General features: G+C 37.7%; 1 protein-coding gene across 1 annotated transcript in view; it reads left to right on the top strand.

The window, feature by feature from the left end:
• The first annotated feature begins 2,589 nt into the window (after positions 1–2,589).
• The window catches only part of Rab3c (RAB3C, member RAS oncogene family), a 230,630-nt gene continuing 216,807 nt past the window's right edge, over positions 2,590–16,412 (top strand). Inside the window, exon 1 of the mRNA XM_076856123.1 lies at positions 2,590–2,817. Within this exon, the coding sequence (XP_076712238.1) occupies positions 2,590–2,817 (228 nt within the window). The remainder of the gene's footprint in view (positions 2,818–16,412) is intronic.

The raw sequence follows: 16,412 nt of genomic DNA, 5'->3' as shown, positions 1-16,412 counted from the left end.
CTGAATCCAGAATCTGGAATTTAGACTGAAAAAAATGTAAAAGGACCTTCTTAATGAAGTGTATTTGCAGGCCTGTTGATTTAGTTACTAGCTCCTATAGTGAGTATTAATTGATAACATGGATATATCTGCAGGAATGACAGTGACAAACGAAGTATCTGGCTTTCAGGGCATCAGAAGTCATCAGATAAAACTCATTGTTCAGACTGACAGTCAAGCATTGTAGCTGCATTTGCCCTTGTTTGGCTACCTATGCTGGGGGAGTTTACCTTAGCATATGGGCTGCTGTTATGGCAAAGAAGGGTGTAATATCTGTCTGTTTTAGATGCCATTTGTGCCCACTAGCAAACACTCCTCATAAGTTGTCATAATTATTGGATATACTCATGATTGCATGGATTTAAAAAGAGAAATACTTAATACTTATATTTAATAAGAAAATGTAAATCAATCAAAATGTATTCTCTCTCTCTGCAAACACACACACGTATACCACTGATTTCAGACAGTTGCTGTTATCTTAGATGAGCCAGCCTGAGTACTATTAACTGTTTCTAGTCTTCTAGGGCTTCTTTTGCCTTCATACTCCCTGTATTAGTCCATTTTTTTTTAATTTTAAAAAATATTTTTAGTTGTAGATGTACACAATACATTTATTTATTAATTTTTTATTTTTATGGTTCCCAGGGCCCAACCCAGTGCCTCCCATATGCTAGGCAAGCACTCTAACACTGAGCTAAAACCCCAGCCCCTAATAGTTCCTTTTCTGTTACTATAATAAAATTCCTGATGCTCGGTACTTTATTTACAAAGAGGTTTTGGTATACTACCAGTTTGGAGGTCCAAGAGATAGCTTCAGCATCTGCTTGGCTCTGGAGAGGGCAGTTTGGCTACATCAGAACATGGTGGATGAACCATGGTAGGAGTGCGTGCCGGAGTGAGAAATCACATGGTGAAACAGGAGGCCAGAACAATTTAGGGATCCAGTTTGCTCTCCTGGAAACTAGTCAATGTTCCTTGAGAACTACATTATTCCCTTCTGAGGGTCGTGACTCCAATAACTAATGACCTTCTACTGGGTCTTGCATCTTAGAGAATTTACCATCTCAACTCTGCCACTTGGAGGACTAAGCTTCCAGCACATGACATTTGTGTAAACACTCAAATCATATCCAATCCAGAGCTCTCCTCAAAGGAAGGACATAATAATTAATTAACTTTTAAAGAAATGAAAAATAGATGTCTAGCTTGGTGTTATTCAATAAAATTGTCTGCGACTATGCCAACATTTTGTACTTAAAGTATCTGATACAGTAGTTAACAGCCACATGTGGCTATCGTATACTTAAAATGTGGCTAATGTGATTAAGGAAGTAAATTTTAAAATTTATTTAAGTTCAACATAATTTAAATAGCCATATGTGACTAGTGGCTATCACACTGAGTAGTCCAGCAATCATCGAAGAATTGACAGCATCAGAAAATGTACTGAGGAAATACATTAATTACTCAGTGTGATTCACCGTTTCAAAATTTCTACATTGAATTCAATGATATGCAAATATTGTATCAGTTTTGCTAGATGTTAAAATCATTATTAATAAAGAAAAATAATCAAATTAACTGAAGTATTTATAGTTAGTAAAAGACCACTCTCTATTGTATGCTGATTTGAAGATCTGCACAACAGATCTATCATCTATGATTTTCATAAGCATTTAAAGTTAGATTTTTTCCCCATATCTTGCAAGAGAGGAAAATGGTATGCCAATTTAATAAGAAAGCCAAAGTCTTAAGCCAGTAAGTGGTAGAGCCAACGACTGGAGTCCAGGGAAGATTCAGCACTAATGCTTTTCACAATGAATATTCCTCAACTGGTCTGGTAGAGCCTGGTGCTCAGCAGAGTCAGAAACATGAACTCTGGCACTAGCTGCCTGATTTGAATCCTGCCTCTACCACGTAAGCCTCAATTTTCTCATTTTAATATAGAAATAAGAAAGGCATCCACCTCACTGGTTTGTTATGAGGGTAAAGTAAGTTAACAACATCTGGCACATTGTTTAAACCATCAGAATTACCTATCATCATTATTTTTAATTTGAAAGAGACTGTCCTTTGTAAGGATGCTGATTTGATATGATATTAGTAGATGGAATACTTTGGGTGTATTTTCCTAAGAAATAAGAGAGACTAATAATTTAGATAATTCAAGAAGAAACACCCTGCTGTTTAGTTACTATGGTGTCTTCATCACTGAGATTGCAAGTTTCAGAGCACTCATGGTCTGACCGATTCCTCACATCTTTGCTTTTCATGTTACCCTTAGAGATGTCTCCTTTGGTGTCTTTGATTGGTTCTGAATGCTGAGCAGTGACAAGCACCAACACAGCTGGAAAGAGCTGTAAGGTTTGCAGTTCTGTCTTTCAGCAGGGAATTATTGCCATGGATACCAGCATCAGAGAAAGACTGGGGAGCACTATCCACTTGCCTCCTGAGTGTCTGACATCTGTTTCTGGCAAGGCCAATAACGAATGTGCTAGTAGTTTATATCAAATGGGAGACTGATGCACACCTGTTTTCCCTCCACAGATGGCCTCGGCCCAAGATGCCAGATATGGTCAGAAAGACTCCTCTGACCAGAACTTTGACTACATGTTCAAATTGCTGATCATTGGCAATAGCAGTGTGGGGAAGACATCTTTTCTGTTCCGTTATGCGGATGACTCCTTTACATCTGCATTCGTCAGCACAGTTGGGATCGATTTCAAAGTAAAAACTGTATTCAAAAATGAAAAGAGAATCAAGCTCCAGATTTGGGTAAGTGACTTTGAACTGACAGTGTTCTTCAGTCTGGGGTGGTGGACATATAAGTGTGTCAGGGAAAAACTTTCTGCCTTTTTCTGTCTCCATGGGATCTGCGAGCTTTGATTTCTAGTTGCTTTGCGGCAGAACATTCTGTTTCAAAGACAGTAGGGTGACACCTTTTGAAATCATGGAGAACAAATTATGCTTTGTTGTCAAGTAATGCTCCTTAACAGTTTTAAGAAGGAGAAAAAAGCTAAACTTCTGTTGTCTTGTGGCAGAAGGAACACTCAGTGAGAAGTCCAGCTTCGCCTTTTATGAGCTGTGTGACTTCAAACAAATCTGTGAGTTTTTCTGTGACATTTCTACAGTCTATAAAATGGGCAATGCAGGTCTGACCTTTTAGGACCCAGGAAGTAACCTGCCCTGGACATTGTAAAACAGAAGGTTAACAACCAAATTACAAGAAAAGCTGGGATCTGATCCTTTATAAAGTTCCTGCTCTGACTTTGTACGGGGTCTATTTGTATTTCACAAACTTTGTGTCTTCAACTCTAAAAACTATGTTTATACCCTCAAATGAAACAAAATAGTTATTTGAAACAGGTCATCTCTAGGTAGAAAATAGCCCACAAATTTTGAGAGCATTTGGCTAGATTTCTGCCTCCTTCCACTGCCTGAAGAAGATCAGATGTTTCTTAATTAAATTGTTGAACTAAATTTAGGAGACTCATGAGCAAAAAAACAGAAGAAAAATGTATTTGGGTAATAAGTCTAAGGTAATATAAGAGATGAAGTAAAACCAGATCGGTGACAACACAAGGGGTTTAAGTAGTAAATATTTTATGGACTCCAAATTAAGTACTTAGACAAAATGTTTTTGCAGTTAATTTTGGACCCCTTTTCCTGTTCACATGTCTCTCTACCATTCAGATGATTCCAGCTATAAATAGGCATTTCCTAAGAGGTGTTTACTCCCTCCTTCCAAGATACTTCTGACAGCTACTACCATTTGGTGCTGGTTCCATGATGTAGGACTGATAGTAAGTCTTCTTTCTTCAATATGGAAAGCTGAAAGAGAGACAAATCCCAGAGCATGATACTTAAACTTTTTTTTTAAATAAAACATCCATTTATAAAAATATTTATATAAACAGAATGACCTTCAAACTTAAACACTAACTCTTTGTTAGTGTTTCACTTATTCTGACTCTGGAGCCTTTCAAGTCTAACTGGAACTCATTAGAACTTGGACAGTTTGGTCTCAGAGAGAGCACCTTCAATACTCCACCATCTCCTAAAGTTTGAGAGGGTGTGTGCTTAGGAGCTTGACTTCAATCTACATAGACACCAGCCATACACCCCTGTGTATGGAGATGAAAAGAGCCAAAGCAAATGCTTTCACATTTGGGACCTTTTTTCTTTTTTTTCTTCCTTTTGAGCTTTAGGCAACCAAACATCATATGATAAATTTCATGATCAGGTTTAAGAAAGGCCCATTTACTCTCAGTATCTTTGGTGTATTTGGCAGCCACACATCTCTTAAATCCATTACAGTGTTCTTTCTACTAATATGAAAGAACAGTCATTCCTCTGGCTGAAAGCTTCTCTTTTTCTCCTCTCTTGTTTGTCTTAGAGATATTTTAAAATGTTTGTTGTAATCATTTACACAAAACAACAACATGATGTGTTCAACCAGTCTTATAATTGTTAGTAATTTTTCAATCTAGATTTTTTAAAGGTATGGGGCTTTTTGTTTATTTAGTTTTTTTGTGTGGTGCTGTTGATTGAGCACAGTGCCTCAGACATGCTAAGCAAGTACTGTACCACTGAGCCACAACCCCAGTCCTCAATCTAGATTTTTGACAGAAATCTTTGTTGTGATGCAAAATCATCTATCCTTAATGTAAAGAAGATTATTTATCATAATTATGAAAATACTTTTTTTAAAACATAGTGCTGAGCCAGACCAGGGCTAGTTTCATTCACTGTTTTGACACTGAGATTCAGGGATTTCTGTCAATGTCTTCCTTCTCTGAGCTAACCACAGCCCAGTTGGGACCCTCCAATTTCTTTTACTCTGTTACTTTCTCATGCTTCCCAGTTTCTGTAACTTCACACAATGCCTCTGATGTAGCATTCTCTTCTCATTTGTCTCTAATCCTCTATTTAACATTTTTTTCTAAAACCTCTGAGTTTCTTCATAACTTGGGATCTCATTCCAGGACTCCTTCCCTTTCTCTGGGGACCACCCCCCCCCCCCCCGACTCAAGGTGAGTCACACACAAAGCTCTTAATGCACATGAGTCTAGGGGAGTAAAAATTACTTTTATACTACTATCATCTGCTCTACTAGATTATGAAATATTCAAAAGAAGTACTATACAAAGATTTTGGGATTATTGACCCTGTAGCATAGTTAGAAGGAAAGATTAATATTTGTATAACAATTATATATTTCTACAAACAGATGCCAAATTGCAGCAACAGTGTATACATCTATCAAGTATTGAATAAACATTCTCCATGCCTTATCTCTTAATTCTCACAACAACCCAACTTTGTATTTATTATAATTTCTATTTTGCCTAAGAAATCTGAAGGTGAGACAAACTAAATAACTTGTTTAGGGTCATATCCTGTGAATGGTAAGAGGAGATTCCGGGATAGATCCATCATGTATGCCAGTTTTGGGTGTGTGCCCTTCACCACTGTGCTGATATGATTAAGAAGCCTTGAATACAGTAGTGTTTTATGAAGAGCACTTGGTCAGTGTATCCTGGGATACTGAAAATATTTTTTGAAAGAGTCTGACTCTCTCAATGAATTGCAGCATTCAAGAGGAAATATAATAAGAAATTAACACAGTGGTATGCTTGCTTTTGATATAATGCATTTGTGCTGTAAAATATTTAGTTGAGTATAGTTATTAGTGCTTAACAAGTTTGACAAATCATTTCCTTGGGAACATGTTTAACACTGATGATTTGTTATCTCATTGTTTTATGAACCAATTAACTTCCCTTCCAAGCCTATAGTACTTTTATGCACTTATATTTTATTGTGTAAATAAGCTGTTAAGATGGTCACATCATTTTAGCCTATTATATGTTTCTTTATATGTAAACTGTTTTGCTTCAATCAAGCAAAACAATTTCATAGTATGAAAACCATCATGGATTAGTTCACTGTCTGATTACCTTTACCAAGATAGGTTGTAGATATTGATGTGATTTTGATAACTCTATTAATGTTTAATTAACTATAAATAGAAACAAGCTGGGCTGAGGTTGTGGCTCAATGGTAGAGCACTTGCCTAGCACATGTGAGGCGCTGGGTTCGATCCTCAGCATCACATAAAAAGTAAAATAAAGGTATTATGTCCATTTATAACTAAAAAAAAAAAAAAAAAAATAGAACCACGCTAAGAAACCAAGCTCTAGAGAGCTTAAGTGATTTGATTTTATAGTTAGTGCCAGAGCAAAATTTAAAATCTAGGCTTTTTGCTAAGTGGACCAGTCTCATTTTTTCTACATCAAGATGACTCTCAAGGTAAATGCTATTCCTGAGAATTGATAAATCTCACATCCAGTTGCCAGTGGAATCTACTGGGCATAGAAAAATTAAACTTGAAGCCAGATTTCATATAGTATTTTAACATGTCAGAAAGGAAGAGCCTGGTTGGGAATACTCCCCTGGTATTTCTACCTTGATGGTGTGGTTTTTCTTCCTGTGCTGCATAGAGATTTTCCGATTCTACAAATTGAACTACTGGAGTTTTCACCAGTCTGTCCTCCAACTAAAGCATTTTAACTGCTAGAAACATTTACATCTCTTCCTGGACATGTTATACCTCCTCTCTATGGTAGTTCATTACTACCTTGGAATAAACTTGTTTAGAGAAAGGTCATCCTTCATTTATACTTACTTATTAACCTTGTATCCCTGCATGTTTATGGATTCCTCTGTCCTTTGCCATATTAACATTTCTTATCACATTTCTATCTTGTTACCATTTTATGATTCGCAGATCAAACATTTTTAAAATTTTAGATTTCAGTGTTTGGGCTAGTTCTTTGTTGTGTGTATTTGTGTGTGTGTGCACATGTGCACTTCTTGCTGCTAGGAATGTATTAGAAATTTATGATGACTTTTCACTTTAATTTTATAAAATATATAGCTTGTATCTATAATATTTTGCTTGTAATTTAAGAAACGATTTATTTTAATAAAAGGTATGTGGAGTCGAGTTCTTCCCAAAGAAAAGATTGAAAAACAGTATAGTAGTCATTGCTGAGAAGAATATCACTTGTATTTGTTTTCAATGTCTAGATAAGTAGCAGAAGAACATTGAGGCTTAGATAAATGCTTGTAAACTATGGCAGTCATTGAAATTTGACTTTCTAGATGGCCAGATGTGACATTGTGGGTCCCTTGAATGAAATGACAATTTCCTTTGCTTAAAGAAAGGATGGATTTTTTTTTCTTTTTTCCTGTTTCATTGAGTTTATGCTCTTCAAATTCAAAACTCTGGGTTAACTCTAACTAATGGAAAGTTTAGCCTGCAAAATATATAGTTCAGTTAGAGAAACTAGGTTTAAAATAGGCAGGGGCAAGTCAGCAGAGGGAATTATTATTTTCTTAAAAATTAGAACAAATTTTTATTGCTTTTGCTTTTTCCCATTCTCACTCTTTGCCGCTTCTTGTCTTTTGTCTTCTTCTTTCCCTCTTTCCCCTTCTTCCCCTCATTTGTGAGCTCTGACCAAGATGAGTTATTGGGAAACTCACCTTCAGGATGTTCAGAGGTCAGAGCCATCTGATAGAGATGTTCACATTGTGCACTGGACAAGAGCACCAACCAAGGAGTCCAGTGGGGCAGCTCTCCAGCCAGAACTCCACCTGCTGAGCCTCTAGCACTTGTTTAGAGTTGTGCCTGTCTCCAGAAAGGGGTGCCTTTTCCTTTTCATAAAGGTGCTATCTGTTCATTAGTTATGTGCTGACCGCTCTGCATACAACCAAAGGTGATTTAGATTCATGTAGCAACTACATATGAAAGCAGGGACTGTGTTAGAGTCTAGTGAAAGAGACAGTATAAATTCACCCAGCAGAGAATAACAGCTTTGCTTCCCTAGTGGAGGCCTAGAGAAATAAAACATATTTTAAAAAAATATGTTTTATTTCTCTTTAGGTATGGCAAGCCAAACAGATCAGGAAATAACTGTCATTGAAATGATAGTTTGTTATATTCATAGATTGCAAAAGAAAGGTGCATGGTGAGGGTGCACACAGGTGATCAGAAATTCCATGATGGTCGGAGGCAGGAACTGTGGAAAGGGGCTTCTGCTTTAGTCAGATTTTGTGTTGCTGTGACCAAAGGACCTAACAAGAACAACATAGAAGGGAAAAAAATTTTCTTAGGATTGTGGTTTCAGAAATTCAACCCATGGTTAACTGACTTCATACATTTGGGCCCAAGATGAGTCAGGACATCCTGGTAGAAGAGCATGGCATAGGAAATCCACTCTGGACATGGCAAGAAGAAGCAGAGAGAGAGAGAGAGAGCATTTCAATCAAAATATAAACACCAAAGGCACACACCCAGTGACCTACCAACTCCAGCCACACCCTGGTTGACTAACAGGACCCAGTTAATCCATATCAGTGGCTTCATCCACTGATTAGATTTTACTTCTCATAATCTGATCATTTCACCTCTGACAACTCTTACATTGTCTCACACATTAGCATTTAGGGGCCACCTCCTATCTAAGCCATAGTAATCTCATTTGTGATTTCTATAGGAAAGAATGGAAAAGGCAGGAAAGCAGGCTTAGGATTGGCTAGTTTGGCTGTCCCTAGTTGTCTAGTACATGGCCCTGGGGTGACAGGGCAAGTGAACAATAGCCCAGAGTATGAGAACCCCACAAGACGATGGTTTGGTTGGTTTGCTTTTGAAAAGCAGACACTAATGAATTGTTTACTGTCTTTAGAATGACTAACCCAGAGAGAGCAGTTTACCTAGGGTCAATAAGGCCTCAGTGTCAAAGCCTCAGAATAAAAAGTAAACAAATGGAAGACAAGATTAATACAGAACAAAGGTTTTCAGATCCCTGGGTCACTGACTATACCCTGAAAGATGCTGTAATTCTGAACACTGTCATCACAGGCCCTGTATATTTCTGTGTCTCAGTATTTGGGGTTGGAGAACCTTGGGTCAGGAAAAGATCTTACAAATTTGCTGGTCCAGTCCTGCCATTGAGTATCAATGATACTAAGAGTATCATTAATACTGGCAATGTTTATTGACCCATAAAGAATGTTCTTTACATGCATTTTTTTAGAATTTATTTTTTTTGGCACAGCCAAATGGTGTTATAGGTATGTTTTATAGATGAGGAAAAAGAGAATCAGAAAGGGTACAAATGTTGTCCAAGGTCATAGCCAAAATATCAACAGCAGGTTCCCAACCCTCATGCTGTGTGCAAAGCCCCTGTACTTGATCATAGTACATTTGTCCAGGGAGGCCAAGATTTGTTGGACTCTTCAGGGGATCTGATATTAAATCCTGAACAACTTAATCCTAAGCAAATGCTTTTTCCACACTATGTAATTGCTCATTAGCTTTCAGTATTCCCTTATTATCTGTTCCAAGAAATTATTTATAGTTTGAGAAAAAAAGTCAGTTGGAGCTTACTCTCTGCCAGCAGGAGCACTTCATGCATTATCTGTTTTGTGTTTAAAACACATAGGATGGCCTCGAAAATTCTTCCTGTACATTCTGGAATGCCTATTTCCACTGTTGAGGAACTTGCAATAAAACCAAGAGTGTGGAGTACATGCAGGTGGGAAGATATTCCTGCTTGTAACCTTTGCATTGTGAGCTCATTTAGCTCTTGACCACTGATTTCAGGGTGGTGTTCAAATCCTCCAGACTGTTTATAAGGAACCAATGTGCTCTGCCCAGTCTAGCTCCTTAAGAGAACCAGCGGAGCCAGTGACAGCTGCCAGGGCCATTCTCAGTGCTGTCATTTGTATGCTCTGTTTCCCATCACGTTTCCTCTAACTTACCATCTGCTTCTCCTGAGAGATTGAGAAAGGCAAGATTTCTTTTCCCTTCTGAGAAGAAGCTGATACTGTGTGCAAAATATCAAGATGCATGAAACTACTCACTCCGCCAGGCAGCTGAGAGCTGCAGCCCTTGCATCTTATTGTGTTGAAACCACTCTTCTCAGCACGGACCAAATAGAGAGGATCTTGAGGGCTTTGTTGTGGGACTAATAGAGCTTGCCAACTGTGTGAGAAGACGGGAAAACAAATGTGATGGAAAGGATCACCCAGTGGACCAGTAACCTTATTCTGCCAAGGAATAGAGAGGCGAAGCAGCTAGAGCAAGGACTTAGGAGTCTGGGGATCCAGGGTCCAAAGGCTGTCCCTGATTTTCACTAGTTGGGTGACCTCAAGCCCTAACTTCTTGTTTTAGTTAGACTTTTCACTGCTGTGACTAAAGGATCTGACCAGAACAACTGTAAAGAAGGGAAAATTTATTTTGGGGTTTCACGGTTTCAGAGGTCTTAGTCCATAGAAGGCTGGCTTCATTTTTCAGGGCTCCAGGTGAGGCAGATCTTCATGGTGGAAGAGTGTGGCAGACGGAAGCAGTTCAATGGTGAATAGGAAGCACAGAGAGAGACTCTACTCACCAGATACAAATATATTCCCAAAGCCATGTCCCAATCCCCACCCATTCCAACCACAACCTACCACTTCAGTTACTACTGAGTTAATCCCTATCAGGGAATAAATCGCTGATTCACTTAAGATTCTTACAACCCTATCATTTCTCCTTTGAACCTTCTTGCACTGTCTCACACATGAGTTTTTAGGGGATACCACAGCTACACCATAACACTTCTCCATACTTCTATTTACTGATTTGTGAAATGGGGAGGATATAACACCTACCCCATAGCTACTAAGTATTTGCTCTTATAAATAATTACACTTAGTACAGTACTAGTCACAAGATAGCAATCAACAAATGCTTATTTTCTTCTTTTCTCAAAATAGTTTCCCAATGGTAAGTCTTTAGTACTCAGTTTAGCAGTTAAATTGAATCAAATGCTTATTGGATGTCAGACACAGTGGTAAGTGTTGGGGACACAACAGTGAATGTGCTGGGTCTGCTGTTGGAGCCCACCATCCCATGGGGAAATTGAATTCCAGCTGCTGTTGTAAATGATCCAGAGTACCTGAGCACAGGACATGCAGGAAAAGATGCCCATCCTGTCCTGACTCAGGCATCTTTCCCAGGGCATCCATATCTAAGCCAAGAACTGACCAATGAAAATGAACTATTTGCTCATTCAGTCAGCATTTATTGAGTTTTCATTATATGTCAGACCCTATGAAGGAATTTGGAATTGATATTAAAACAAACAACAACAACAACAAAAATCAGGGCTGGGGTTGTGGCTCAGTGGTATAGCACTTGCCTAGCACATGTGAGGCACTGGATTAAATTCTCAGCACTACATAAATAAATAAATTAATTGAATAAAGTTATAAAAAACATACACAAAGAAAGTAAACAGACAAAAACATACAGAGTGTCTTAAGTACCATGGAGAAATAATCTGTGCACTCTCATAATTGAAAAACAAGAGTATGGAAGGGAAGAGCTGTCTTAGCTGATCAAGGGGGTTCACACAAGATGATATCTGAGATGAGACCTGGAAGATAAGGAGTGAGGCTTTGTAGAATGGGGGTGTGCTATCCTCTTGAATGGAGGGGAGAGGTTTTCTTTTTGTCCATGAGAGTCACCTATGAGCACTTATTGCCTACAAGCACTTGCTTGTCAATTTCTGACTTTCCTCCCATATTTCCATCCTTTTGAGCATGAGTAGATTTAGAATTACTGGGAGCTGAAGCTTTTACAGTTTTTTGGTTCATTTTAAGAAAAGAAATACAAAGATATCTTTGGTAAAAGTGTCCAAAAGCAGATGACCATGTGAACACATTGTTGGGGCTCACTTAAAAGGAGCCTCAATCCCAATCTTCCCTCAGCTTCTTGGTAATTCATCCTCACTTTTGTGGAAAATGCCTGTATGTCTGTGGGAACTGAAGAACATATGTGGGTGATGAGAAGCCCTGGAATGTACAGGAATGTACAGTGGGCGTGTGCAGGCAAAGGTGTCCACACAGTTGGACAAAGGAAGAGCACTGTGGCAGAAAACTGGACTCCAGGACTTTGGAGGAACTTACTTCATATCTTGAGGTATTGGTTATCCAATCTGTAAATGAAAGGGATGGATTAAATGAAAACACAACAGAAACAAAAACTGGCATTCAGCCATACCTTCTGATCCAGGTCGAGTTGTTATGTGCTTTCTCGGTAGTAAACATTTACTCCTCACAAAAATCCTATGAGATAGATGCTACTCTTATCTCCAGTTTGCAGATGAGGAAGCCGAAGCGCAGAGCATGAATACCTTGCCCATGTCATACAGCTAAGAACCGTCAGCAGATCTGAGGGTGATCCCCTCCGGTGGTGGGGCTTTCCCCTTAACCCATTCTGCTACACTCTTGCTCTGGACAAGACTTATGATGCTTGCAACAGCCAGGAAATATTGTTACTAATACTGCTCTTTTGAAAGATATGAGGAAACTAAGACTCAGGAAGATTAGTAATAAATAGAATAATGTTAAAATTTATAACTGGTTAAAATAAAAAAAATATCGGAAGTGCCAACAATCCATGGAGAAACAATTTTTCCAGAAATGTATGTGATAAAAAATGAAGAAATTGGGACATTATATTCTATCCAGACTGCTATTCTTTATGATACTCTATTTAGCTGAGTTCTTATAGGATTTCTATGGCAAGACCCCCAAGCAGCTCTCTAATCTTCTAAAACTGGTGCACCATCTTTGGTAACAAAGGGTGGAAATTTTACGTAACTGAAGTTTCATATAATTGAAGCTTTAAATTGCCAGAACTTTAAATAAATTACATATTTGAATGGAAATCCTCTCATCTAACATGTGTTGGACATTGTCTTACCATAGGAGGATTAGGAAAAAAAGAAGTAAATGAACACAAAGTATAAGTGAATCCCTTGGGGATGACTCTACGCTTGGTGGAGGTCCTGTGATGTTATCTGTTTTCTTAGATCAACTTATATATTTACTTTTCTTTCTTCAGCGTTATGTCTCTAGCTGTGTTCCTCTATTTTTCTGATATTTTCTTTTTTACCTCCATTATATTGTTTTCTTTTAAATCAAGTTCCTTGTCATTGTTAGTCAAATTGAAGTAAAAGTGCTTAGAGTACAGTCTGAGAATCTTTTTTTTTTTTTTTTTTAATTGATATGCATGGATGTTGCTGTCTAGGTACTAGGAAGTCTAAGTTGGCCTCATGGAAGCCTCTCTTTGCTACTCTCTCTGCATTTATACCAACCAAACTGTTTAGCCTGTCTGAACACATTTGTGTGAGTTTGGTCTTAGGCCTATTCTAGAATTGCTTGGATCTAAATCCCCCTAAGACAGTAATATCACACTGTGGATGGACTCCAAAGCTATGCTGTCAGAGTTCAAATCTTTGTTCTATTAACTTTAATGAATTAATTAACTTTCCTGTGTCTCAGTTTTCCATCTGGAAACTGGGGGCAATAATAGTATTTTGCTTACTGTCTTATTAAACAAAGGTTAAATAAAATAATAGTGATATTTCAACATAATACCTGGCAAAAAATAAGTACTCAATTAAAAAGCTATTATTATTTCTCATGTCTTTTATTTTACCAGCATGAGCATCACATATCTAACTATATTTTCTGGAACTGAAAATGGACGTCTTGGGCCATAAATTTCCAGGTCCAATACAGGCAGGTATTTTTGTAAAGAACTTTATTTCTGATACTCCCATGGGATAATGAAATACATAAGCATACTGATAAGGCAAAACATCTTCTGGTCACCCTGGCATCTCTCACTGGCCACTGGTAGATTCTAATATGCCCAAATTCAGTCAGCTGTGTTGTTGAGGTTTTTCCTGGTGTTTTGGAGCCATCTGTGCATTTAAATAGAGTCATCAACTGCACAGGGAAGGCAAACCCATACTGCTTGTTTATTAAATGCTCTTAAAAATGATGTCCTGTCCTAGAACAAAGCAATTATAAATTATTGGATCCATAGAGATATGTTATTAAAATGCTAGGATATAATTTCCTCAAATACTACCTACTGATGCTGGCAGCTTCCAGTCTATAACATGTGAGCCGAGTTGTGCCTATGCCATTGAGTCTATTGATATTTCTATTGATATGTTTAAAGTTATACACAGCCAAACAGTTATTTTGGTGGTAAGTAAACACAGCTTAAATTGTGGTGCATATTAAGCATTTATTACTTCATATATTTATTTTTTAAGTCAGATTTAAGGAAAAAAAATATAGCATTTCCCTAGTTGGATTGCAGTTATTTTCAGTAGTAGCAATATCTATTTTTCCCCTTTTGCTCCCATAGCACTAATAATGCCATCTGCATTATCATTGTGGTGATTGAACCAGTAAGATAAAAGAGATGGCAAATGTAGCATCAACTGATAGCAATCAATTTGCTCAAGCTGCAGATGGTTATGGAGCAATAGAAGGAAGTTGACCATTCTTGAAAGCAACTAAATACTTAGAAAGCATCATGTGAAAAACAACAGGGTATAAATTAAATATAAAAGTACAAAGACATGAAATTGAAAATTGAAGCAGATAAAGTATCAAGCAGGGTTATGGGGAGAGACACAGGGCAATTTAGGAGAGTTTAATAATTTTGCAAAAGTATGTGCAGGATTGAGGGGATAAGGGAAGGTGCAGATCCCAGAGTTAACATCAAAGAATCATTGCCACCTTTTAGGAATGAAAGGAAGTGGGGGAAAATCTGTTTCTGGGGCCAGGAGAGACCTGTAGCTACAAGAGTAGGGACATTAGATGGGAGCTTTGGCCTTTTTGAACACAACCACTGCCACTTAATGGCCAATTAGGGAAGGGGACGTGGTAATAGATGCCTCACCTCTCACCATCCCGCTCTCTGGTTTCTTGCTTGTGCCTCTACTTGGCTCACTCCCATCTAGGGTAGCCATCAAGGATGGGAACTGGGGCACAGCGTCAGGTGGGATTGATACACAGTGGGTCTGGGAGGCAAAGGATCATATTTGGTAGAATGAAGAAGGTAATTTTTTATTAATTCTTTTATGCAAAATTTTCAATTATTAAATAAGAAGCATTGAGGCAAATAACACTTTAGGGAAATAATATCATGGATTTAATTTTTTTATATATATATACCCTTATTTGAAAAATACAATAAATTGTATAATTTGTATTTTGCTTTTCATTGACTGGCCACATGATCCTCCCTAACTTCCAGAGGGTATTCACTGGGTAATTCAATCATACTCTCAAGATATTGCTAATTAGTTGGCACTTTGAATAAATATATAGCCATTTCATAAAAAGTGTAGATTGATTCTTACTCAAAACTAGGTGAGTGTCCTCGTAGAAAAAAACACAGAGTGCCCCGAGAAATACCTTCATCTCAGAGATGCCCTCTCTGAGATGTTCCAGTAGCCTCTTTAAAGAGAAAAGAAATGGCCCATGAAGTTAAGCAACAAAAGCCCTGAGGGATATAGGCTTTATTAGAGACCAGGAGAGCCCGTGTGCTATGCAAGGATGGGGATTCAGGGCCAGCCTTCGCCCTGGGAAGACCAGCGCATTCCCTGCCACCTGAGCCATGTTCCCAAACACCACCCACGCATCTGCGGTGAGCTCTGACAAATGTGTACCCAGAGGAAGAGTAGCACAACACTTTTTTCATTTCCATAAAACTAAATGTATTCTATTTTATGAAACGTTTTTAATTAAGATAATATAATATTAATTATTTTTTTAATTCCTTCTCATCCTTTGGTAATCTACTAGATTTTAAAAAATATTTCTCACAGAAAGATAAATGGAAATCCTCATTAAATTACCCATTTATATTTATCTATTCTTAACATTATTTATTTTTATTTATTTATTTATTTTAGTTGTAGTTGGGCATTTAATTTATTTATTTATTTACTTATTTATTTATTTATATGTGATATGATTTATTTCTTTATATGAAGATGAAACCCAGCACTTCACATGTGCTAGGCGAGTGCTCTACTGCTGAGCCACAACTGCAGCCCCTCTTAACATTATTTTGATCTTGGAAGTCCAAATGTCTGGAAACCAGTGACAAGGAGGGATTAGGGATATTGACCCCTGTGAGCCAGACAGTATGGAGAAGATACCCAGAGAGCCTCACAGTGATGTGTTTTAGTCAAACAGCTACCAATACAGCTTTCTTAAAGTGTCAGGTATTTCTTTTTTTCAAAATTTTTAATTGATTTTTTTAAAAGTAAATGACAGTGGAATGCATTATAATTGTTATTACACATATACAGCACAATTTTTCATACCTCTGGTTGTATATAAAGTATGTTGACACCAATTCGTGTCTTCATACATGTATTTTGGATGATCATGTCCATCACGTTCCACCATCCTTGCTAATCCTCTGCCCCCACCCTTTCCTT

This window comes from Callospermophilus lateralis, chromosome 5 (assembly GCF_048772815.1).
Source record: "Callospermophilus lateralis isolate mCalLat2 chromosome 5, mCalLat2.hap1, whole genome shotgun sequence".
NCBI lineage: Eukaryota > Metazoa > Chordata > Mammalia > Rodentia > Sciuridae > Callospermophilus > Callospermophilus lateralis.
This window is presented reverse-complemented; position numbering and strand designations above follow the sequence as displayed.